General features: G+C 40.6%; 2 protein-coding genes across 4 annotated transcripts in view; one reads left to right on the top strand and one right to left on the bottom strand.

Moving 5' to 3' along the window:
- Positions 1-19,543, bottom strand: part of Tmsb10l1 (thymosin, beta 10 like 1) — a 98,628-nt gene extending 79,085 nt beyond the window's left edge. Inside the window, exon 1 of the mRNA XM_087593694.1 lies at positions 19,411-19,543. The gene's annotated coding sequence lies outside the window, so the exon portion shown is untranslated. The remainder of the gene's footprint in view (positions 1-19,410) is intronic.
- Positions 1-23,907, top strand: part of Ptpn2 (protein tyrosine phosphatase, non-receptor type 2) — a 64,722-nt gene extending 40,815 nt beyond the window's left edge. The window contains exons 5-11 of one of the 3 annotated variants that reach the window (XM_087592060.1): positions 4,815-4,949; positions 6,998-7,207; positions 11,700-11,852; positions 13,145-13,311; positions 16,767-16,868; positions 19,433-19,499; positions 23,544-23,906. In XM_087592060.1, coding sequence (XP_087448186.1) covers positions 4,815-4,949; positions 6,998-7,207; positions 11,700-11,852; positions 13,145-13,311; positions 16,767-16,868; positions 19,433-19,499; positions 23,544-23,606 — 897 coding nt within the window. In that variant the 3' untranslated portion in view covers positions 23,607-23,906. 3 annotated transcript variants of the gene reach the window in all.

Here is a 23,907-nt window from a genome sequence, read left to right as displayed (position 1 = left end):
TGAGTATTTTGTTGTTGTTTTGTTTTTTTTTTGAGACAGGGTTTTTCAGTATAACCAGCCCTAGCTGTCCTGACTGTGTAGACCAGGCTGGCTTCAACCTCACAGAGATCCTGACCTCTGCCCCCTGAGTGCTGGGATGAAAGGCTTGCTCCACACGCCTGGCTGGTGAGTAATATTTAACACTGATGGTCTGGTGTGTCGCATGGGGTTGTCATCGTGCACATTTTGTATTTGGTGGACGCTCACTTACTATTTTGGACTTGTGGTGGCCAGGATATTTCTGACCAGGACCAATAGATGCTTTTCCATCCTTTCATTTCTTTACAGTGTTTTTTTTTTTTTTTTTTTAAAGATTTATTTTATTTATTATATATATAAGTACACTGTAGCTGTCTTCAGATACACCAGAAGGGGGCATCAGATCTCTTTACAGATGGTTGTGAGCCACCATGTGGTTGCTGGGAATTGAACTCATGACCTCTGGAAGAGCAGTCGGGTGCTCTCAACCGCTGAGCCATCTCTCCAGCCCTACAGTGTTTTAAAATGGATTTTATAGATTCGTAGTAGTAAATGTCTCATTCTGCTACATAAGCACCTTTCTGTATCATAGAGATGTGTTGGGTGTGTTCTCTGCCCTGCTTCCTCAGCCCCCTTCTCCCACTTTCTTCCTTTGGCTCTTTTGTACTCCTTGATAGTTCCACTTCCACTTTCATTTTGTGTAGATAGATACGTTAGAGAAAGCCCGGTATTTTTCTTTCTGAGATCATCATAGTTCACTTGGTGCATTATCTTAGTTGGATCTATAGTTCTGCAAAGGACATAACTTTGTTGGTTTTGGTTAAAAGTTTTCATTCTGTAAATATACATTTTCTTTATTCATTTTTCTGCTGTTAGGCACCTGAATTGATTTTTTAATTTAGCTTTTGTGAATAGTGCCTTTGTAAATGTTAATAAAACGTAGGTCTCTCTGTGATAGGCCTACATTGACCTTAGAGTTCTGTGGTCAGGTCCACAGATGCGATACAGCTGGGTCATGTTGCTGGGTCTACTTTCAGTTTTGTGTGGAACCCTCATACTGATTCCCATAGCCGTGGACTAGTTACTTTTCAATCAACAGCATGTAACAACTCCCCTTTGCTCACATCCTTACCAGCAGAGGTTTTGGGGTTTGGTTTGGTTTTTGTTCGTAGTGGTGTTACTGTTGTGGTTTCCTTTATTTTGTGTAGCCCTGGCTGTCCTGGAACTCCTTAGTAGGCCAGGCTGGCCTTAGAGATCTACCTTCTTCTGCCTCCTGAGTGATGGAGTTAAAGGCGTTTATGGCTCTGTCCATCAGGTCTTTTCTACTGTCATCCTGACTAGAGGGAGATTGGATTATCTATGTAGTTTAAGTTTGCATTTCTCTAGTAGCCAGTTAGATTGAACACTTAAGTATAAATGCCATTTATGTCTCATCTTGTCTGTTTATTTCATTAGCCCATTTATTGATTGGGTTGTTTGTCTTTTTGTTTAGTTTTTTGAGTTCTTTATATACTCTAGCTATTAGTTGTCTGTCAGAAAAATCAGGTAACAAATATTTTATCCTATTTGGCAGGGTCTGTTCACTTAACTACTTGCTTTTCTGTGCAGAAACTTCTTAATCTTATGAGGTTTCTACTGTCATCTGTTTGCATTATTTTCTTAAGTGAGTAGAGTCCTGTTAAAGTCATTGCCGTGTGTGTGTGTGTGTGTGTGTGTGTGTGTGTGTGTGTGTGTGTGTGTGTGTGTAGGGGAGCAGAGTTAATTCTTCACTGCTTTCTACTCTATTTTTTGAGACCAACTGTTTTGACTGGACTGTCTGAACCCTCAGGATCTGCTTTTATCTGCCCCACCCCACCCACCCCAGTGACAGCTGCATCAGAAAGCACCTGGGTGAAGCTGCCGCGGCTTCTTCTGGGTTCTCCTTCTATTGGATGGATTTGTGTGCCATGCTGCCTTTGTTATTATGGCTCTAGTATACCATGTATGGTGATAGCTCTAGCCCTTATGTTTGTTTGTTTTGTTTTCTCAGACTTGGATTGCCCTTCTCCCAGGCCTTTAGAATTTTTGTAAGAGCAGTACTAGGATCAAAGGTGTGTACCACCACAGCCAGGCTAAGCGCTTTAAGATTTTTCTAAAATATACTTTTAAATAGCATTGCAATTTTGATGGTGATTGCACTGAATCTGTACATTGCTTTGGATAGTCTGGCCTTTTTTACAATATTAACTAGCCTACATACTTTTCCTTCCTTCTTTCTGTTTGTCAGTACTGGGGACTGGACCTCAGCCTTCATGCCTGCTAAGCAGGAATTTTCCCAGCTAAGCCATATAGCCTGTGAGCAGAGAAAGTCTTTCCATTTTCTACTGTCCTCAGGGTTTTGGGTTTTTTTCCTCCTTTACTGTTGTAGCTTTTATAGAGACTTTTCTTTACCTAGGTTTATTACATGGTCTTCTTTAAAGCAGTTAGGATGAGCTTTTTTCCCTGATGCTTTGTGAGTATGTTTGTTATTGACATATATAAAGACTACTGATTTTATATATTAATTTTGTATCTTGACATTTTTGCAAAGACAAATCAATCTAGAATTTTGTTGCAATCTTTAGGATCTCTTATACATAGAATTATTTTATCTGTGAATAAAAATGCATAGGCTTCTTCCTTTCCTTTTTTTTTTTTTTTTTTTTTTTTTGGTTCTTTTTTTCGGAGCTGGGGACCGAACCCAGGGCCTTGCGCTTCCTAGGTAAACGCTCTACCACTGAGCTAAATCCCCAGCCCCGGGTTCTTCCTTTCCTGTTTGTATCCCATTCGTTTTCTTCTCTTGTTTCACTGCTCTAATTAAGACTTCAAGTATATTGAATAAGAGTAGAGAAAGAAGAAAACTTTTGTCTTGTACCTGATTTAGCCAACATATTTCAAATTTTTCTCTGTTTGGTGTTATGTTGGCTTTTGGTTGGTCATTTATAGCCTTTATTATGTTGGAATATGTTCTTCCTATTCCTAGTCTCTATAGGACTTTTGTTATAAAGGGATGTCTTTTTCAATATCATGTGGTTTCTGTCCCTGAGTCAATTTATGTGGTGAAGTACGATTGTTGATTTACATATGTTGAACCACCCCTGTGTCTGTGGAGTGAAGCCCACTTGATCATGGTGAATGATCTCTTATGTCTTGAATTCAGTTTGCAAGTATTATATTGAGAACTTGCAGTTATGTTCTATGTATGTTGGTCTTTGACATTATTAGAGTGATGCTGGATTCATAAAGTAAATTTGCTAGCATTTGTTTCACTGATTCTTAGTATTGTTTCTCTAGTTTCCATTTCATTAGTTTCTGCGCTGGGCTTTAATTCTTACCTTTACTACCTTTGGGTGTGGCTTCTCATTTTTCCATAGCTAGCCTATTTGAGATATCTCTGATGTATTTATTTACTTAGTATTTAGAACTATAAGCGTTCTTCTGTGTTTATTCATTGTAGCCAGAGGGTTTGGAATGTTGTGTCTAAATATTTCATTCAATTCTATACATCTTTTGTTTTCAGTGGCCCATTTCTCTTTCAGTGATATGTTTTCTTTTTTGTTTCCTTTTTGCTTGGTGTGTTGTTTTCAGTGTGTAAATCTGTGGTTTCTGTAGTTTCTTGTGTTGCTTTGTAGTTTTATTCTATTAACTTTCTTTCTATAAGATTGTGTGTGGATGCTTCCTGAGGCACATGTCTGTTAACTCCAGGTGGGGCATCAGTGATAGCAACAGAGACAGTTGCACCCAAGCGTAGTTTGGCAAGCTGATGAATAAGACTTCTTACAGTAGCGTAGATGTGAGATTATTTGTAACAACACAGGGAATCTATAAGTGGCTGCACTATCAAAGAAAAACAACTCTGAAAGCTGGGCATGGCGGTGTACACCTTTGGTCCCAGCAGTCTATAGGCAGGCAGATCTCTGAATTCAAGGCCAGCCAGTAGGTCTACACGATGAGTTCCAGATAGCTAGAGCTACATAGTGAGACCCTATCTCAAAAAACACAAAAGAGAAAACCTTTCTTTGTCCCAGTAGCCATTGTTAATGGTCTCTGACCCTAAAGAGAAAAACCTAGTGAGCTCCTCCCAGCCTCCGCAATGGATAGTTAAAGGGCTCGGTCATATACAGATCTCCTATGGGTAATCACAGCTGCTTAGGGTTCAGAAGCACACTCTCCTTCTTGGGAGGACAGCATTCCACAACAGTGATTTAACTTAAAGGATGTTTCTTAGGCTGCTGATAAGAATGTGTAATCTGGGGCTGGAGAGATGGCTCAGTGGTTAAGAGCACCGACTGCTCTTCCTGAGGTCCTGAGTTCAAATCCCAGCAACCACATGGTGGCTCACAACCATCTGTAATTGGATCTGTTGCCCTCTTCTGGTGTGTCTGAAGACAGCTACAGTGTATTTATATAGAATACATAAATCTTTAAAAAAAAAAAAAAAGCACACTTTTGAGCATGGTAGCATATCCAGCATGTGGGAGGCTGAGGCAGGTGGATCTCTGTGAGTTTGAAGCCAGCTTGATGTACACAGTGAGTTCCAGGACAGCCACAGCTATATAAAGAGATTCTCAAAATAAAGAAGCATAGCATATTTTGATGAACATTTATGTTTATGGTTTTTAAATGGGAAGGAAACATTTTATGGAGCTACTTTACAAAATTTTCTCATTAAACTGCCTTAGACATTCTTAGGTTTCAGTGCCTGAAGGCGTATAGTGTGAATTTGTGGGGTTTGTTGTTATGGTTTTATAACATGTCTAAACTATTCTTACATTTAGGTTAAATGTGCACAGTACTGGCCAACGGATGACCGAGAGATGGTGTTTAAGGAAACAGGATTCAGCGTGAAGCTCTTATCTGAAGATGTGAAATCATATTATACAGTACATCTACTACAGTTAGAAAATATCAATGTAAGGCTTTTCTTGTTTCAAAGTTTCAGTTTTATCTGATGGTTTTAAGAATTCTTGGGACTTGGTACTATACTTGCTTTTGGATATTTGTAATAGTATCTGGGTGTTAACATGTTTTTAGACTGTATTTCTGTCTAAAGTAACTCTTAAGCATTCTGAAGAACTCTAAAATCAAAGAATTACAATGTTCAGGTTAATATTAATATTTGAGAATTGAAAATTAACCGTTGGAGCTGGAAAGATGGCTCAGTGTTCTTATAGAAGGCCCAGGTTCGGTTCCCAATACTCATGTCAAGAAGCTTACCACTGCCTATAATTCCTGCTCTAGGGAATCCAGTGCTCTCTTCTGGCCTCCACAGTCTATATGTGATGCACATAGATACACACAGACACACAAATATACATACAGTTTCAAATAATTACAGTTTTTAAAAGGAAGCAAGTAATTATTAAAAATACAGGAGGGGATGTTATAAGTATAATGTGGATTGAGGACTTGTTTATAGTTTACTCTAGTCCTATATTCAGTCCCACGAACCAAAACTTAAAATATGAGTGGGCTGTGGGTATAGCTGAGGTGTGAGGAATCTTCTTAGAGTGCTTGTCAGATTGTGGTTCAGTCTGCATCACCAAGAAGATACAAAGCAACTTGGTACTGGAATAAAAAGAGGATGACTGGAGTGAACCGGATTCACATTTCAGTTCTGCTACTCAGTGGAGGTATAATTCACCTCATATAAAATGGAAATTGTATGTTTGCAGACTGTTGTGGAGATCAAAGGAAAGTATGGATGCGTACTCATGCCAAATAGGTGCAAATGATAGTTCCTGGAACTTACCTACAGTTGAAATATAAATGACCACACAGAAGTGTTCACTGAGGTGTGAAGGAAATGGTGAAATAGGTGGCATATGATCCCAGGACCCTGATGTGGGTCTTTTCTACAGATGTCCTTGACTGTTCCCTGGCAAGTTCTTTGACACATCTGCACAGCAGACTGCCTGTGCTGCTGTCACACACGCTTTCAGAGGCTTCCTTCCCGCTTTCCCACGCATCTCCTTTGCTTGTACCACGATAGAGTAAGATTTTTTTTTTAAAGGTTTATTTATTAATGTCATGTATGTGAGTACACTGTCCACTGTCACTGCCTTCAGACACACCGGAAGAGGGCATCAGATCTCATTACAGATGGTTGTGAGCTACCATGTGGGTGCTGGGAACTGAACTCAGGACCTTTGGAAGAGCAGTCAGTGCTTTTAACCTCTGAGCCATCTCTCCAGCCCGAGTAAGTTTTTTTTTTTTAAAACAAAAAACCTCTGGGTGATGGTGGCCCACACCTTTAATTCCAGCATCCACAAGGCAGATCTCAAAGATCTCAGAGTTTGAGGCCAGCTTGGCAAAGACTTCCAAGACAGCCAAGCCTACACAGAAAAATCAAAGAAACAAGAAAAATGAGGTAGAGTGTTTCAGTTGTCAGTAGAAACTAGGATAACAAGAAGATAAGGAAATATGGCCAAGCTGACTTCAAGTATGTGTCTAGTCTATTCAGTGAAATACTGTTTGAGCTGGTAAGTGACACGGAATGTTCTAACCACACAGCTTTGCAGAAGACAGGATAGGTGCATGTGCACATCTACTTTTTAGATGTGTGGACATGCCTCTTACCCATGATAAGTACAGCTCCGTGATTGTATTCTCAGGTCCACAGTTTGGTATTCTCATGTCCAGCTTTTCTGGCCTTGGAATTCCATATATAGTCAAAGATGACCTTGACATTCTAATCATCCTGCCTGTGCCCTGATTGCTGGAATTACAGGCATGCACTATCACACCCAGTTTTATTCGACAGCAGGGACTGAGCCAGAGAGGGATGTATAACCCAGGGCTGTGTTATGTAAGCCAAGTGTTTCACCTTCTTGTGTTTGTCTTCGGTTTTTATTCTTGTTGTTTTTATATATTCCCAACACATTATGTTTCTGCATCAATTACTCTGTGTTTATATAAGAAAAATACTAGAACTAACTTCCCCTTGACTTTCACATTTCAGAGTGGTGAAACCAGAACCATATCTCACTTTCATTATACCACCTGGCCAGATTTTGGCGTTCCAGAGTCACCAGCTTCATTCCTAAATTTCTTGTTTAAAGTTAGAGAATCTGGTTCTTTGAACCCTGACCATGGGCCTGCAGTGATCCATTGCAGTGCAGGCATCGGGCGCTCTGGCACCTTCTCTCTTGTAGATACCTGTCTCGTTCTGGTAAGTGTCTGTGGTGACTTCATTGGAGTTGTATGCTTTTGCTGTTTTGTTTTATTGTTTGATAATGATGAAATATAAATATTTTATAATAGAAAGATAAATATTTTTGCATGACTGGTGCCTGAGGAGGTTAGAAGAAACCACCGCATCCCTGAAACTAGAGTTGCAGATAGTAGGGCACTATAGCTATGGGTGGAACCAAACCCTGATCCTCTGCACGAGCAGTCAGACTCTTAACCGCTGTGCCCCTAATGTGTTCTGAGTTGTTTCTACAGGCAGCAGTAAGTGTTGATGTCATATTCCAAAACTCTAGGGTTGTTTTCGTTAAGCCTATACTTTGTTGTGAAAAAACTCTTGACTTGTACTGTTTAAAGTGACTAGCTCCTGCTAGTATGTGTGTGTCCATAAGTCCAAAGATTCCCCAGAAGTCTTTCTCAACTAGGCTTGGCTCATACCTTTCATCCCAACACTAAGTAAGCTGGGGCAGAAAATCTGTTTCAGGTTTGAGGTTAGCCTGGGCTAAGAATTAGACCCTATCCAAAAAAAGAAAGAAGAATAAAATACAGTCTCCTTCCTAAAAGAGGGACATGACAAAGGAAAGCAGTTCTGAAGGAGTGGTGAATGGCTGTTGTCTCCACGTCAGAGGCATCTGGGGTTACCTCATGAGAGCCACCTCAAAAAAGAGGAGAATGCCAAGGGACTGGGGACATGGCAAGCATGAACAGCGATTCCCAGTGCATGAGTAAAAGCCAAGCATAGTGACATGTGTCTGTAATCCGGAAGCTTGGGGAAGTGGCGTTAGGTGGATTCCCACTGAACAGCCAACTTACCCAAGTCATTGAGCTCCAGGCCCAGTAAACAACACTGTCTCAAAATAAGAACGAAGGCCAGGTATGGTTTATTTCCCACAGAGGAGCTCTCTGTCAGTTCCAGACCAACCTTGTCTACACAGCAAGTTCCAGAACAGCCAGAGCGACATAGTAGAGACCCTGTTTCAGAATCAAAAGAGCAACTGAGGAATCACCTGACATCTGCCACTGGCCCCCATACACACGGGTGTGCTCCTGCATAGACACACATGCATCATATATACATGCACAGTATAATTTATAAGCTTTTAAAAACTATTTGAAAAACTGAGTGCTGGCAGGCTAGTTCAGCATTAAGGTATTTGCCTAATGGCTTGAATTCTACTTTAGACCCTACTGGATAGGAGAAAATCACCTCCCACAAAGTTGTTTTCAGACTTCAAATATTTTTAAGCCAATGTGGTAGCACCTGCCCGTAATCCCATGCTTGAGTGATGGAGGCAAGAGAAGCAAGTCCATGTAGAGTTTGAGCTAGCCTGGACAACATGAGATTTGTTTCAACACCCCCTTTCTTTCTGGTGCTTTGTATACAGAATTAAAAGCTTCTGCCTTCAGTTATAAGTTCATTTTGATATTAAAGTTTTTCTTTCTTGAAGACGTACTTCATCTCTTATTATTTATAAGCCAAAGCTAAAAAGTCCTTTCCAGGGTTCCTGTGAGAATTCTGTGAATTAATGATGTTTTCTGACCTGGTCAGCTTCAACTAACAACTTGACACAGTCTAGAGTCATCTGAGAAGAGTGCCTCAATTTCAAAAAGACATTTGAAGACCAGATTGATGTTATTTGTAGGGAACTGTCATGATTGCTAGTCGATATAGGAGGGCCCAGCCCACTGTGGGTTATCTCTATCTCGTATGTTTTAAGGATATATCACTTCTGGGATAGAGCCAGGCGTGGAAGGATTTGCCAAGGGAGATGTGAGGAGATGGATGTGTGGTACCTGAACACAGGTAATCAGCCACATGTCAGAATGTAGATTAAAATAAGTGGGTTATTCTAAGGTATGATCTAGTCAGAGAAGTGCCTAGCTGTATGGCCAAGGTATTTGTAACTATATTTTGAGTATGAGTCTTATTTCTGGGAGCATGGAAGAAATAGGAGGAAGAACTATACTGTAACTTCAACAGTTACCATCCTAGGCAGTGGTCCTAAACTGTAAAGGAAGGCTGATGTGTACAGCCTCGCCTGTGAGCCAGTCAGCACCCAATATCCTTCACGGTTCTGGGTGGAATTCTTTGGCTGTGATCAGGAGTTGGAAGTGATGTCTTGAGTTCCTCCTTTAATCCTTAAATAGTTGACTGTGATCTGGAGTTGTAAACTGAAATAAAACCTTTCCTCCTACGCTACTTCCAGTCAGTGCTCTGTGACAGCAACAGAAGCGAAGCCAGAACACCCCATGTTAGTACAGTGCCAATCTTGAGATTCTTATATGGGACCCCAAGAACTGTACTGGTATTTTTGTTGTTGTTTTTTTGTTTTTTGTTTTTTTAAGCCAACCACAGCCACAATGGATTCAGCTGACTCAGTCCTCCTTCCCCTTCTATGTCTGACTGCACCAGGTAAATGCGTCCCTGGTCTCCATGCAGGCAAGAAGAGGATGTCAGGGCTCCTGAACTGGTTACTGATGGCCGTGAGCTACCGTGTGTGCTGGGAATTGACCCTGAGTCCTAGAAGAACATCTAGTGTTCTCGCCTGATGGGCCATCCTTCCAGCACTCCCATTTTTTCTTTTTATGACCTTCAGTATTTTTTACTTTGGACATGGGGACTTCCAGGTTCTCTGTTGTTCCATCTAATGGCTACCTTCTTCCTCCCTCCCTCTTACTGTAGAATAAAACCTATCAATGATACCTTGTGCCTTGATTTTTATATCATTTCCTATATAGATTCATTTCTGTTTTCTCTCTGTAATATTGGATATCCTGGAACTTGCTCTGTAAGCTATGCTGGCCTTGAACTCACAGAGCTCTTCCTGTTTCTGCCTCCAAAGCTGGGATTAAAGGCATATACCACCATGCCTAGCTTTCATTTCTGGCTTCTTAGGCTTGTATTGGATAACCTAACCTTAGGTGTTGATGTTACCATGAAGGTCCCGTGCTCTTTTGCTTTCTTCCATGAACCTTTCTTATCCGTGATACCTATATTCTTAGGCTTCCTAACACATCTGCTAACAGTAGATTTTCAGGTGACTTAACTACCATAAGGGAACATCTTAGATATTGCTTCTCTAATAAAGTTAGGACTTAGAAACAATTAGGCCTAAACACACCGTAATGGATAACTTTAACTAGACATGTTTGGTTTTTTTTTTTTTTTTTTTTTTTTTTTTTTTCTTTTCTTTTTTTCGGAGCTGGGGACCAAACCCAGGGCCTTGTGCTCGCTAGGCAAGCGCTCTACCGCTGAGCTAAATCCCCAACCCCTTAACTAGACATGTTATAGTTTCGATCAAAACTTGAATTGTTAGAGCTGGAGAGGTGGCTCAGTGATTAAGGGCAGTTACTACTCTTTAGAAAGTTCACGGTCATCCTCTGCATAACAGATTTAAGGCTAATCTAAGATGCAGGAAACTCTCCCTGTCTGGGGAAAACAAAACAAAACAGAACAAAGTGAACACCACAGTGGCAGCCTTTTGGATATAAAAACCAGCCCTGAGTTGAAAATCACTGTCCTTGGGGGCCAGCACAATAGTCAGTGGGTTTAATAATAACCTGAGTTTAATGCCCACAGAGAGAACTGATTCCCCCGAGTTGTCACCTCAGCACCACATACTTGCTATGTTACATGTACACACATAGATATACACACACAAAAACTAGGATGTGATAGTTCATTTATTCCTCTTAACTTGTACAGCTTGGCTCCAATATCATTTCCTCATCAAAGAGGTCCCCTCCCCTCCATAAAGGGGAAGAGAAGGGTGTGATTCTTTTTTTAAAGCTAGGTCTCATTATGTAGCTCAAGCTAGCCTTGACCTGGAAGTAGCCCTGCCTCTGGTGCTGGGATTACAGCGTTTCCCATGTCTCACCAAGACTGGCAGAGTGAGTGCTGCAGGCCTACAATCCCAGCACGCGGGAGGTAGAGGCCATAGACTCAGGAGTTCAAGGCCATTTTCAGGTACAGGGCGAGTTCAGGGCTAGCTTGGACTACATAACACTCTATTAAAAGAAAAGGAGAGAAACCAATAAGCCACTTTAAGAGAAAAAACAAAGCAAGTGCAGTAATCCCTGTATTTGCCAGAACCGATTATAAACCCTTCCTTTCACTGAGTGAATGAGAGTCTCTTAATATTTTGGAATTGGCTGAGTTATCAAGAGACCCAGAGCCCTTCAGGGGCTGCCTTGATTTTGATGGCCCAGGTGTCTGTATGCTTCCCTTTCTCTCTCTCTCTCTCTCTCTCTCTCTCTCTCTCTCTCTCTCTCTCTCTCTCTCTCTTTCTCTCTCTGTCTCCCTCCTCTTCTCCCTTCCCTCCCTCCTTCTCTCCCCCCCGTGTGTGTGTGTGTGTGTGTGTGTCAAACTATTTTTTTAAGAGGGAACTCATGCACAGCTAAGGTCTGAGCAGCAAGTGGCCTTATATTGCTTTTGTTTTCTCAGCTCAAACAACTTGGTTTTACGTTTCTTGCAGATGGAGAAAGGAGAGGATGTTAATGTGAAACAAATATTACTGAGTATGAGAAAGTATCGAATGGGACTCATTCAGACGCCGGACCAGCTCAGATTCTCCTACATGGCCATAATAGAAGGAGCAAAGTATACAAAAGGAGATTCAAATATACAGGTAACTTCAGTACCATTAATGTCAGATAACTCGGTTCCATCTAAATCCTCATCCTTCCCTTAGTTGGTAGACACAGCTGATTGCCGTAAAATTATAAAATTTTCCACACTTCAAAAGGCACAGATGGAAGCTAGTCACTGAGAGCTCCAGCCAGCCTGTCACACAGGGAGAGCCTGTCAGTCACACAGGGAGAGCCTGTCAGTCACACAGGGAGAGCCTGTCAGTCACACAGGGAGAGCCTGTCAGTTACACAGGGAGAGCCTACCACACAGGGAGAGCCTGACTAAATTTTTTTTCATGTATATAAGAATATAGGATCATATATACTTAGCCTGAGTGGAAACGAAATTCAGTTAAAATAAATTTTTCCATGTGAGATTTAAGCATTTAACTATTAAAAAAAAAAAAAAAAAAAACCAAGAAAACGTAAGTACCTTTGACTTAGTAAAAACTTAATGTGGAGGCCTGGGGAGATGGTGAATGGTCAGAGGTTACAAGCACTTGCTCTTCAGAGGACCCAAGTCTGCTCTAAGAACTCGTGTTGTACAACACCAGGAGATCCAGCATCGCTGGCCTCTGATGACCCTTGCAGTCATATGGACACACATATAATAAAAAAGATGGAGGGGCTGGGGATTTAGCTCAGTGGTAGAGCGCTTGCCTAGCAAGCGCAAGGCCCTGGGTTCAGTCTCCAGCTCTGAAAAAAAGAAAAGGAAAAAAAAAAAAGATGGAAATAAAAAGGTAAAAGCCTTCATGTGGGAGTAAAGACTATTTGCTTTATACATAGGTCCTTTATATCTGAAAAACTTCAGTTCCTAAAACAGACATGAGATGCTAAGAATAGTCTTTTCATGTCTGATGGCAACATTTTTAGGTAGTTTTTATTGTATATTTATAGACAGTAAGCTCAAAGAGTATCAGAATTTAGTATCATGTGATGAACTAAGGAAAAGTATAAGGTAGAAACAGAAATAACAGTATATCCCCTTCCTGTCTGGTCTGGCCATAGTATTAGACATATCTAGATAGAGATCAACAATCTAAATCCACTACTCCTCGAATATCTATTTATGAATATCTGCTTTAAAATAGAATACATCCTTAAAATAAATAAATTATATGTGATTATTTTTAATTATGTGTGTATGTTTGTGTTTGTGGACAAATGCTGGGATAAAAGTGAATGTCAAGTTTACCTATTGTCTCTGTCTCATATTGAATAATTGCTATTTGTTGATTGTGATTTAAAGAAAACAAATTTTTATTGTTTATTGCTTCTGTTCTCTACCTAGAAACGGTGGAAAGAACTTTCTAAAGAAGATTTATCTCCTGTTTGTGATCACTCACAGAACAGAACGATGACTGAGAAGTACAACGGGAAGAGAATAGGGTCAGAAGATGAAAAGTTAACAGGACTTTCTTCTAAGGTTCCAGATACTGTGGAAGAGAGCAGTGAGAGGTACGTGCATATATATGTTAACAAGGCGATGTAATGCATGCAGGGAGCCTGAGACAACACAGACCTTGTGTTCATACAGTTAGTGTACCTTTTACTTATGTCAACGTGTTTAGGTGGTGTTTGATGACATAAGTATTTTCAAAGAGTTTTTTGTCATAATAAGATTGCCAGTACAGCACTGGAGAGATGGCCCAGTGGTTAAGAGCACTGACTGCTCTTCCAGAGGTCCTGAGTTCAATTCCCAGCAACCGCATGGTGACTCACAACCATCTGTAATGAGATCTGATGCCCTCTTCTGGTGTGCCTGAAGACAGCGACAGTGTATTCACATATATAAAATAAATAAATACATCTTTAAAAAAAAGAAGATTAAACTGAATCTGAGCTCAGATCCCAGCACCCAAATTCGGTGGCTTATAACCAAGGATAACTCCAGCTTTTATGAGATCCAATGTCCTCTAGTCTCGTGGTGGTTTGAATATGCTTGGTCCATGGAAAGTGGCAGCATTAAGAGATAAGGCCTTGGAGTGGCCTTGTTGGAGGAAGTTAGTCATTGTGGGAATGGGCTTTGCATTCCTAGGCTCAAGCTCTATCCAGGGTGGAGGAAAGTAGGCTCCTGGCTGCCTGGGAAAGACAGTCTTCTGATGGCTTTGGGTTTAAGATGTAGAACTCTCAGCATCTCTAGCATTGTGTCTGCCTGCACACTGTCATGGTTCCCACCATGATGAATGGACTGAACTTCTGAAACTGTAGGCCAGCCCCAGTTAAATGTTTTGCCTTTGTAAGAGTTGCCTTGGTCATGGTGTCTCCTCACAGAAATAAAACCCAAACTAAGACAAGCCACCTCAGGCTTTTGAGTTTATTTTATTTTATTTTATTTAATTCACATTTACGAGTGTTTTGGCTGCATGTGCACTACATGTGTGCCTGGTACCCACAGAGGCCAGAAGAGAGTGCCAGATTCCCTTACACTGGTCATTCATATAGTGAGCTACCACAGGAGCACTGAGAACTTGGTCAGCTCATATGCAGAATAACTGTTCTTAGGAAGCCGATCCATTCCTCCAGCCCCAATAAATAAAATTTTGAATATATAATAATGATAAATTTAAAAGCTAATATTTAGAAACAACAACAACAAAAAAAATCCCAATACTGCTTGTATACAGAAGTTAGTGTAATTAGGTTATTAAAAAATAGATAGGGGTTGGGGATTTAGCTCAGTGGTAGAGCGCTTGCCCTGGGTTCGGTCCCCTGCTCCGAAAAAAAAAAAGAAAAAAGAAAAAAAAATAGATAGTTTAATATAGAAAATGAGTCATATAAAAATACCTAAATAAATTTCCATCGTGGAGTATTTTTCTTCAGAATTACGTAAAACAATTAACTGTATATCCATAGCATTTCAAACATATGTTAGGAAGCTAGTATCCTAGTGCATGAATGAGTTCTTTTTTACTTGTTTCTGATGACTTTTCTTTCTCTTGTGTTTTTTTTGTGTTTTTTTTTTTTTAATTGTGGGGATAGTGTTATAGAGCTCAGTGGCAGAACCCACATTCATTATCCACAAGGCCTTGGACTCAGTCTTTATATCAGGAAGAAAATAAGTGTCTCAGTGAACTTATAAAAGCTAACATTTCAGTATCCAGCTACATGTGCCTTTATGTTTTAATGATGTATTTACTGTAGGAACTTAACTCCGAATTTACTGCTGTAGTAGTTGTAGGTGACCTGAGAAAGTTTAAAGGTGGTAGCTCCTGGAATCCTGGCTAAAGGGAATCTCTGCACATAGGCTGACTCCCTCATTTTGACTCTAAGGTCTTTGTGCATATACATCATCTTACCAGATGTGGTGGTGAATTTTCAGTTCAGAGAACAAATTTTAGCAAATATCTTTCCCAACTCAGAAGTAAACATTTTGACAGAGTTTAAACAGCAAGGGCAGCTGTTTGTGTAAAAAATAGTTAAGAGACAAGCGAGATGCCACAGGACTTAGAAAGATATGCATACACAGCCCTCATATAGCTCATGTATTATGAGGTTCAATTAACAAATCATTATTAAATTAATCTAGAGGATGGCTCAGCAGTTAAGAGCAGCAGCTACTCTTCCAAAAGACTGGGTTCAATTTCCAGCAACCACATGGCAGCTTACAATTGTCTGTAACCTGTTCCATGGGATCTGGCACCTCACATAGATATACATGCAGGCAAAACACCAATGCATATAAAAAAAATTAAAATGTGTTTTTCAGTTGGTAGAATGCTGACCTAGCATGCTCTACAACCCTGAGTTAAATCTCCAGCACTACATAAGAGCATGTACATTGATGGTACACATGTATAATTACAAGACTTGAGAGGCAGAAGCAGGAGGATCAAGATGCGTCCTCTGACCTCTACAGGTTTATACCTTCCTTCTTCCTTCTTCCCTCTCCCTCCCTCCCCACCTCTCATGCACTCAAGCAGAGTAATTAAAAAAAGAAATTCTGAGCTGTACATCTATACCCATGTACTCATGAGGCAGAAGCAGGAGAATCTCAAGTTCAAGGACAGCCAGGGTTACATAATGGGATTCTGCCTCAGAGTGAATCATTAATGCTAGATCTAGTCAAGGCTCAAGCTTGGATCTGAAGGAGGTGATACTTTGATGTTCTTAGTCAGAACAGATCCCCACTTTTTCTCCTTTGTTTGACAGATGATCTTTTAGAATGTCTTCTAGTTTGGATTTCTCTAATCGTGGTTCTTGGTTTGATTCAAGTTAAATGTTTTGACTAGAAAAAGTCTTGTGATCTAGTAGACACTGAAGAGCCAGTCAGGATTTTTTTTTATCAAGGTACATGTGCAAAGCCGTGACTTAAAAAAATTACTGCCAAGACTGAAGCTGGGTAGGTGCTTGCCATCACACACAGCGAGTGAAAAGAGATGGATTTTGTGAGATTTTTTTTTTTTTTTTCTAGAGGAAGAGAGTAAGTGGCTGACATGTGGCACTGGTGGTTTTTCATTACCTTGGATGTCAGAGGACTTTCATTGAAACAAAATTTTATGTTGGACTGGAAAATGGGGGCTAGAAGTATCATGTATGGTCAAACGGAAGACTGGGGAACCTCCAAACAGAGCATTCATGAAATTGTCAACAGTATTCGTCCCAAGTATTTTCATATGCTGTCACACAAGAGGACCAGATGCTGGAGGATCTCCAGTCTGTCCCCTCTCAGCAGAGAGGAAAGACAGTATGCAGAAAACCTGTGTAGCTTAGCTTCAGGTCCTGTTAAAGCATTACTGTTTGCACAGCAGAAATTCCCCCTGAACTGTCAGCTTTTCCCTGTGTTACTGCACTGTTGGAATGAGGTGGAAAGTACACGAATGGATGCCATGGTCTTGTTGGTGGTCAGGGTCCTACTGCCGTGTAATGAAGGCCTGCAGTGCAGACACTCACTTGTTTCTCTCTATTCACAGTATTCTCCGGAAACGCATTCGAGAGGATAGAAAGGCTACAACCGCTCAGAAGGTGCAGCAGATGAGACAGAGGCTAAATGAAACTGAACGGAAAAGGAAAAGGTGGTTATATTGGCAACCTATTCTCACTAAGATGGGGTTTGTGTCCGTCATTTTGGTTGGCGCTTTGGTTGGCTGGACACTGCTTTTTCAGTTAAATGTCCTATAAACAGTTTGACCTGGCACCTTTCTGCACTAGTAGCTGACAGTGGTGCACTCATATCAAGGGTTTGTTAGCGAATGCCTCAGACTCAGAACACTGCGCTAGAGTAGACCTCAACCAGATAAGGGAAATTTACAGTCACAAGCCCACAGCTCAGGACTCTTCACTGCAGGTTCCTCTGAGACCCAGACTGTCAATGGCTCAAAGCAAAGACAGACATGCTTGAGAAAACGGCTCCATCCTACAGCTGTGCTCACACCAGTACACTGAGGTCCCCTATCCAAAGGATCGGCTGTGGAGGCTTTCTGGATTTTACCTGCACTTGATATAAGCAATAAACATTGTGGGTTTTTTCTACATTATTAATGGAAAGAAAATATCCTTTAAACAATGTATGTAATGTGTAATGTACTGTTGAAATGGGCATTACAACTTTATATGCGTAGGCATTTTTGGGTAAATATATTTTATAAGTACTTATTTAATCTTACTTTTGTAGTTAAATGTACTTTTTAAAGGTTCAATTTGAAAGTCTGTTACCATAGAAAAATAAATTGTATGTTGATTCAATTGTATACTGAATACATTTTCCCTTTCCTAAACAGAAGTTTGATAGAGGCAGCTGAGAAATTATGAGCAAGCTATTTCTACTACACATTTTTATTTCCTTTCTATGTTATGCTTTATCTTATTTTGAAAAGAAAAACAAATTTCCTAAACACGTCATTGAAGGAAATTATTTCTTCTGGGATAGTTAAGTGACAGTTGATCAAACCTTAGTAGAAAACAAACAAAAAATTGGTTTCTGCAGGATGTGGTGGCACACACAGAGCTCAGGAAGCTCAGACGAGAGGCTCAGTAGTGTGAAGCCAAAACTACATAGCAAGTTCCTATCTTTAAAGATAAGAGGAACAACAGAGGGGGTGGAGGACAGATCAGAAAACAAGAATAAGAAATCAGTTCTGAGCCATATTTAATGGCACAAACCTATAATCTCAGCTCTTGGGAGATAGAGGCAGAAGGACCACAAGTTCAAGGCCAGCTTCAACTACATAGCCAGCATCAGTTTGGGACCAGCCAGGACTGCAAGAAACACTGTCTCAGAAACTGAAGTGGTTAAAAACAGAAAGAAAGAAAGCAAGAAAGAAAGAAAGGAAAAGGATTGATTTTTGTAAAGTAAAGCTCATGCATGACTTATACTGTTAATTATTTTTGTGAAAATGTTAATGTAATTACCCAAATGGGATAAATTATGGTTAGTAAGTAAAAGGAAACAGTGTTTTATACTTTTGATTTCAGTTCACTAGACTGAAATTTTGAAGTAAAAAAATTTTAATTTCTTTCTAAGTTCAATAAATAGTACGATGGTGTACAAACTTACATTGTCCCTTACCTTTGTAATGAGTATTTTTAAAGCATAACCACTAATAGGGTTTTGGTGGTTTCAAACCTATGTCCTATAACTTTATCAAATGCAGTTCTGTGTCAGTATAGCGATGTCCTATAACTTTATCAAATGCAGTTCTGTGTCAGTATAGCGATGTCCTATAACTTTGGAGAGTAGGTAAGAAGGATGTTTCCTCTTGTCTGTTTAGTCCTATGTTCAAGCATATGCTTTAGAATTAGATTATTGGTTTTGAGCTTTCTAATGCTTACTGGCTTGTTTTTCTAAAAATGTAGTATGTTATGCTACTGGACCTTATTAAAAATACCAGTTGAAGCCAGACAAGGTGGGACAGAACCCTGATCCCAACACTAAGGAGGCCAAGACAGGCAGATCCCTGTGAGTTCTGGGCTAGCCTGATCCATATAATAAGTTCACAGCCAGCCAGGGATATACATTGAGACCCTGTCTTGAAAGAAAGCAATCCAATTGGAGATAGCCTCGGCTTAAACAACTTCCTACAAGGAAATACTGATAAGGCTGCAACCAGCCTTCCTCGGAAGGAAGGATGTAGGGATAGCACTGAGCAGCACTCTTTCTTCTGCATCTTCGTGTATGCTCAGTGCTTCTGAAAATTCGTTTGGCATAGAGAATCTTCAGTGCTCCTCACCAGGGCCCATCTTTAAGGATGAGTTTTAACAGCAGACACTGTAAGTAACATTGTTAATGCTGCTTACTAAATGTCATGGCCTTTGGTGACAGTGCCCACGGCATCATCCTGACCCTGTATGAGATGTCTGAGCTGGTAAGAAGGGTGCTGGGCAGAGAAGGGTGCTGGTGAGAAGGGATGCTAGCCGTTTCTGATGGTTCCACATCTTCAAACACAGTGTGCATTAGACTCAGTGTCTACTTATTTTAAACTAATATTGGACTTGACTTGAATCAAAATCTATTCTTTTTTTTTTTTTTTTAATTGGGAAAAGAAATGGGCTTTTTAAAGGGCTCATTATTTACTGAAAAGAATCCTTGATTCCTCCTACCTTGCTGTTTCTTCCTACCTTGCTGTAATGCCACGGTCAGTGGTCACGCTTGTGGTCATGCCTGTGATCATGCCTGTGATCATGTGTTCCTTCCCAAGATTCACCAGGTACTGTGTTATCTCTGCCTCCTGGTTTCTCTCCGTGCCCAAACCTAAAGTGTAAAAGTACACTTCTTTTCAAATGTATGCATGTGCGCCATTTGTCATGTTCAGCAGAAACTTTGCACATCTGTCACGTTTTCTACGTCTCAGTTCTTCTGTCTTTATAGCCATTCTGTTTTGTGCTACCATGTGTATCAAACAGTGATCACGGAAAGAGGTGAAGGCGTGCATTAATCAGCTTTGTTCAGACAGCAGTGCTTTGCAGATCCTGAGCACATCTTACATGCCCTTGGTGTGTTCCTTTGTCTTAAACTAAAGGTGATGGTATGATTTCAAAAATATATCCCACGTTTTAAATCATGACATGGAACGGCCCTCTGGTTTTCATTTCATTTCATTTCCTTCTTTGCTTTTAGCACCGGTTCCCAGGGTGCTGGCTACCAGGCTGCAACTGATTCTTGTAAAAATATCTCTGGCTAGATTCCGTAGAGACCGATGGTAGCGAAGTACTTTTCATGGCCACCGTATACAGTTCACTTAGCAAATGTACATTTCCAGATATGCCCGTCAAGGTCCACATTGCCGTAACTTTTTACTTACCAATGTAAATCTTTATTTGTGGTTGTTGTTTTGGGTAGGTTTGTATATTTCCCTTTTTCTGTATGTGTGCTGAGATAGTACCTTGCCAGGGCCCTCGGCTCAAATGATTTTCCCACCTCAGCCTGTGGAGTAGCTAACACCACAGGCACACGGCTTTCAAATACAAATCTTAACGAGACTGTTTTAAAACTGAAGTCTTAAATCAGATGCCTCTAGGTGTGTAGCCTGTTTTTTTAAATGTTCAGGTAAGATTTCAAGCCTTAGTCAAGCTCGGCTCATACCTCCGTCTAGTAGGGCCGACCCTGGGTCCTGATGAGTAGCGTGTACAGATCTATGTTGTTCTCTGGTAGGAAGGAAAGGCTCCATCTGACTGAACCTGATCCATCCGCTCACAGTGTGGAACAAAATACCAACATTTATTTATATGCCAACAGCAAATAAAGTCTTTTTTTTTCTTTTGAGATTCCTTTATATGGCTTTGTCATAGAATCTTGTATATACTTTTTTTCCAAAATAGAAAAAATTTTTTTCATTAAATTTTTCATCTTATTACTTGAAACGCAGACCTTGGTTATTGGCAGCGGCTTGCTCCCGAGCAGGCCTGTTCCCTTTCCTTGAACTTACTCGTTTGAGTCGGATGCCACATTTCTTCCTCACACTGGTCTCTGGCTTTTACCATGTGGCAGAGCACCACACTTGGAGTCACAGCTGGCTATAACTGTCCCCAGAATATGGAGGGAGAAACTCAGGCTGTGCCCTCATCCACTGCTGCTCTGCCTGTGAGCCTGTCCCTAGTTAGAGGACTTGGCACACAGCCCTAAACAGTTTCAAGCCTTCTGCGTTAAGTGCTTTCTCTCAGCTGGGGCTTTTGGGAAGGTCCGTTGTTCTTCACAGGTTGGGTTTTTTTCCCCCTGGCTGTCATTGTCCCAGCACAGTGCCATCAGCCAGTGTGAGCAGTGCTTGAGTGACAAGCTTGACCTGCCTAATGGGCTTTGTGTAAGCTGACATTTAGGATTTAAAGAGCCTGGACCATCTCTGAGTTCTGACTTTGAAGCTCTGCTTGGTTGTAAAGTTCACAGTTGATTCTGAGCAGTGAGGTGGGAGGCCATCGCCCATAGGGGCTGCTTGGATGCCACCTGCCTTTACATTTATCTGTTTCACAGTTTGGGGCTGCTGCAAGGAGAATTGCATGGGATTTGTTTTTCTTTCCCTCTACAGAGGCCACGTTTAAGAAGCATTGAATTACTCTGTGTAGTCACTCAGTAGGCATAGATTTATTTTTTTAGACCCATGATGCTGTTGATATTTTAAATGACTATTTTAAAAGTCTTTGAGTTTGGAAAGTTCAGGAGAGGAAGCCTAGGTAAGTTCCTTTAAAGCATGCTTGGCTCACTGTGGGGCCCTGGACAATCTCAGTTGGATGCTAGAATAAATGTCTTGTGGCAAAACAACTTTTAATGCAGTCTGACTTTCCCTATACTATGGACAGGAAAATAATACACTAGTGTTTGCCACTGCAGCACAGAAACAGCCAGCCCCCAGGATATCCACATGGCTCATTGCTTGATTTGCCTTATTAAAAATAAAATGGTGAAGATCCATTCGAGTGAATATAATAGTTATCTAAAAAGCGTATTTATCTTAATAGTCTTACAAATAAAGTCACTTCTTAGAAGCTATTCCAATGATTTCCTCTTATTTTGCTACCCCTAAACACTATTTGTAAAGAAGTAATGAGTTTCAAAAACCACAGTGTGGGGTTGGGGATTTAGCTCAGCGGTAGAGCGCTTGCCAAACGAGCGCAAGGCCCTGGGTTTGGTCCCCAGCTCCGAAAAAAAAAAGAAAAGGAAAAAAAAAAAAAAAAACACAGTGTGTCTGTTAAACGATCAACTTTTTATTCTTGGTAAATGTGTATTTAACAAACACTAGGAAAGGATAACTGGGGTGTGTGTGTGTGTGTGTGTGTGTGTGTGTGTGTGTGTGTGTTCAACATCTGCAGTTATGACAGCCATTTTAAATACTTGGTCTAAATATAGGCTCCGTGACACTTTTACCTTATTTTCAGATAAGAAATCTGAGTGGAGTGACTCACCCATTGCTACCCAGCCTACACAGATAAAGCAGAGATGCAAACTCTGGGCTGTGGTTTCAGTACCTCTGAGACTTGGGCTGCTCTCCTTATGCTAGCTACTCCCAAGTATTTACTTAAAACCAGATGTTTAAGCAGGGAAATAGTAGACAGCCCACTAACGATACAAATAATTTTTTTTATTAGGTGGAGGGGGTGAAATCCTTTTTAAACTGCTTCACCGGCAGTGTCCTACCAGAAAGTTTCTTGGCCAAAGCCCTACTTCATTCCTTTCTGTCATGTTCCAGGTTCTCGGACCCATTGATATCTGAAGGGTATGGTTTCCTAATGACAGCACTATGGGGAGTCAGGGTTGGAAAATCAAACAAGACTTTGTAGACCACCGCAGGTGCTTGGTAGAGGAGCAAGCGAGTAGACAGGAGGAAACTTCATTCTCATGACTGGGGAGGGGGCCTAAGCTGTAGAGATCTGTTATTTCCTGTTTACACATGTGATAAAGCAGTAACAAGCATTTACATAGGTAGCGTCTCTCTCTCTCTCTCTCTCTCTCTCTCTCTCTCTCTCTCTCTCTCTCTGTGTGTGTGTGTGTGTGTGTGTGTGTGTGTGTGTGTGTGTGTGTGTGTGTGTTTAGAGAGGGAAAGGGAGAGAGTGAGGGGGATTGGTACAAAAATGGGAATACTTTTAATTTCCCAAAAGGTTTAGCCACTGGCAAATAATGAAATATCAGCAAGGTCTACTCCTCTTAATGATCATTCCCTCTGATTCTTGCTTATTTAAGTACCCTGCTCTCCCACCTTTTAGCATTAAATTGCACTGAACTGGCCCATTTTCCTTAGTTTAGTAGTTAGAATCATTAGTATCCTCCTTTGGGAGAAAATATCAATGCTGGAAATCTGATTTAGAGGTACCAGCCAACGTTATGTGCAAACTATATTTAAACTGTTTGTAGCAGTGTTAACAGTGCTTGTCCAAACTGGGTTAGACTTTTGCATTGAAATCAAAGTATGGGTAAGTCTAGCACTTAAAATCTTGCTATTTCTTGTGGCTATATTATTCTTTTAAACTTGTCTGTCTCTTAGCATATTATATAGAGGTCATTTCTTGAGTAAAACAGGATGGCCTAAAAGATTCAGTGTGTAATTACTGAAGGAATGTGTCATGGTGCCTCAGACCAGTTCGTCTCACAGCCCTGCTTCCATTTGGAAACCTGCCATTTTGGGAAGCACTTGGTGTGATTGGATGTGACATGTCGGATTGATTTTGTTGTTGGTGTTTGTCTTTAGCTCAGTGTTTGCATCTGTGTACATCTGTGTGTGTGGTGGACATGAATTGAATAGATGACTTCTTATTTTATGTTTTAGGCCAAGATTGACAGACACCTAAATGTTCATGACTTGAGACTATTCTGCAGCTATAAATTTTGAACCTTTGATGTGCAAAGCAAGACCTGAAGCCCACTCCGGAAACTAAAGTGAGGCTTGCTAACCCTGTAGATTGCCTCACAAGTTGTCTGTTTACAAAGTAAGCTTTACATCCAGGGGATGAAGAACGCCACCAGCAGAAGACTTGCAAACCCTTTAATTTGATGTATTGTTTTTTAACATGTGTATGAATTGTAGAAAGATGTAAAGAAAATAAATTAGGAGAGACTACTTTGTATTGTACTGCCATTCCTAATGTATTTTTATACTTTTTGGCAGCATTAAATATTTTTATTAAATAGAC

The sequence above is a fragment of the Rattus norvegicus genome, chromosome 18 (assembly GCF_021556685.1).
Source record: "Rattus norvegicus strain SHRSP/BbbUtx chromosome 18, alternate assembly SHRSP_T2T, whole genome shotgun sequence".
Lineage (NCBI taxonomy): Eukaryota > Metazoa > Chordata > Mammalia > Rodentia > Muridae > Rattus > Rattus norvegicus.
Note: the sequence above shows the minus strand (reverse complement) of the source record. Positions and strands in the feature narration are given on the sequence as shown.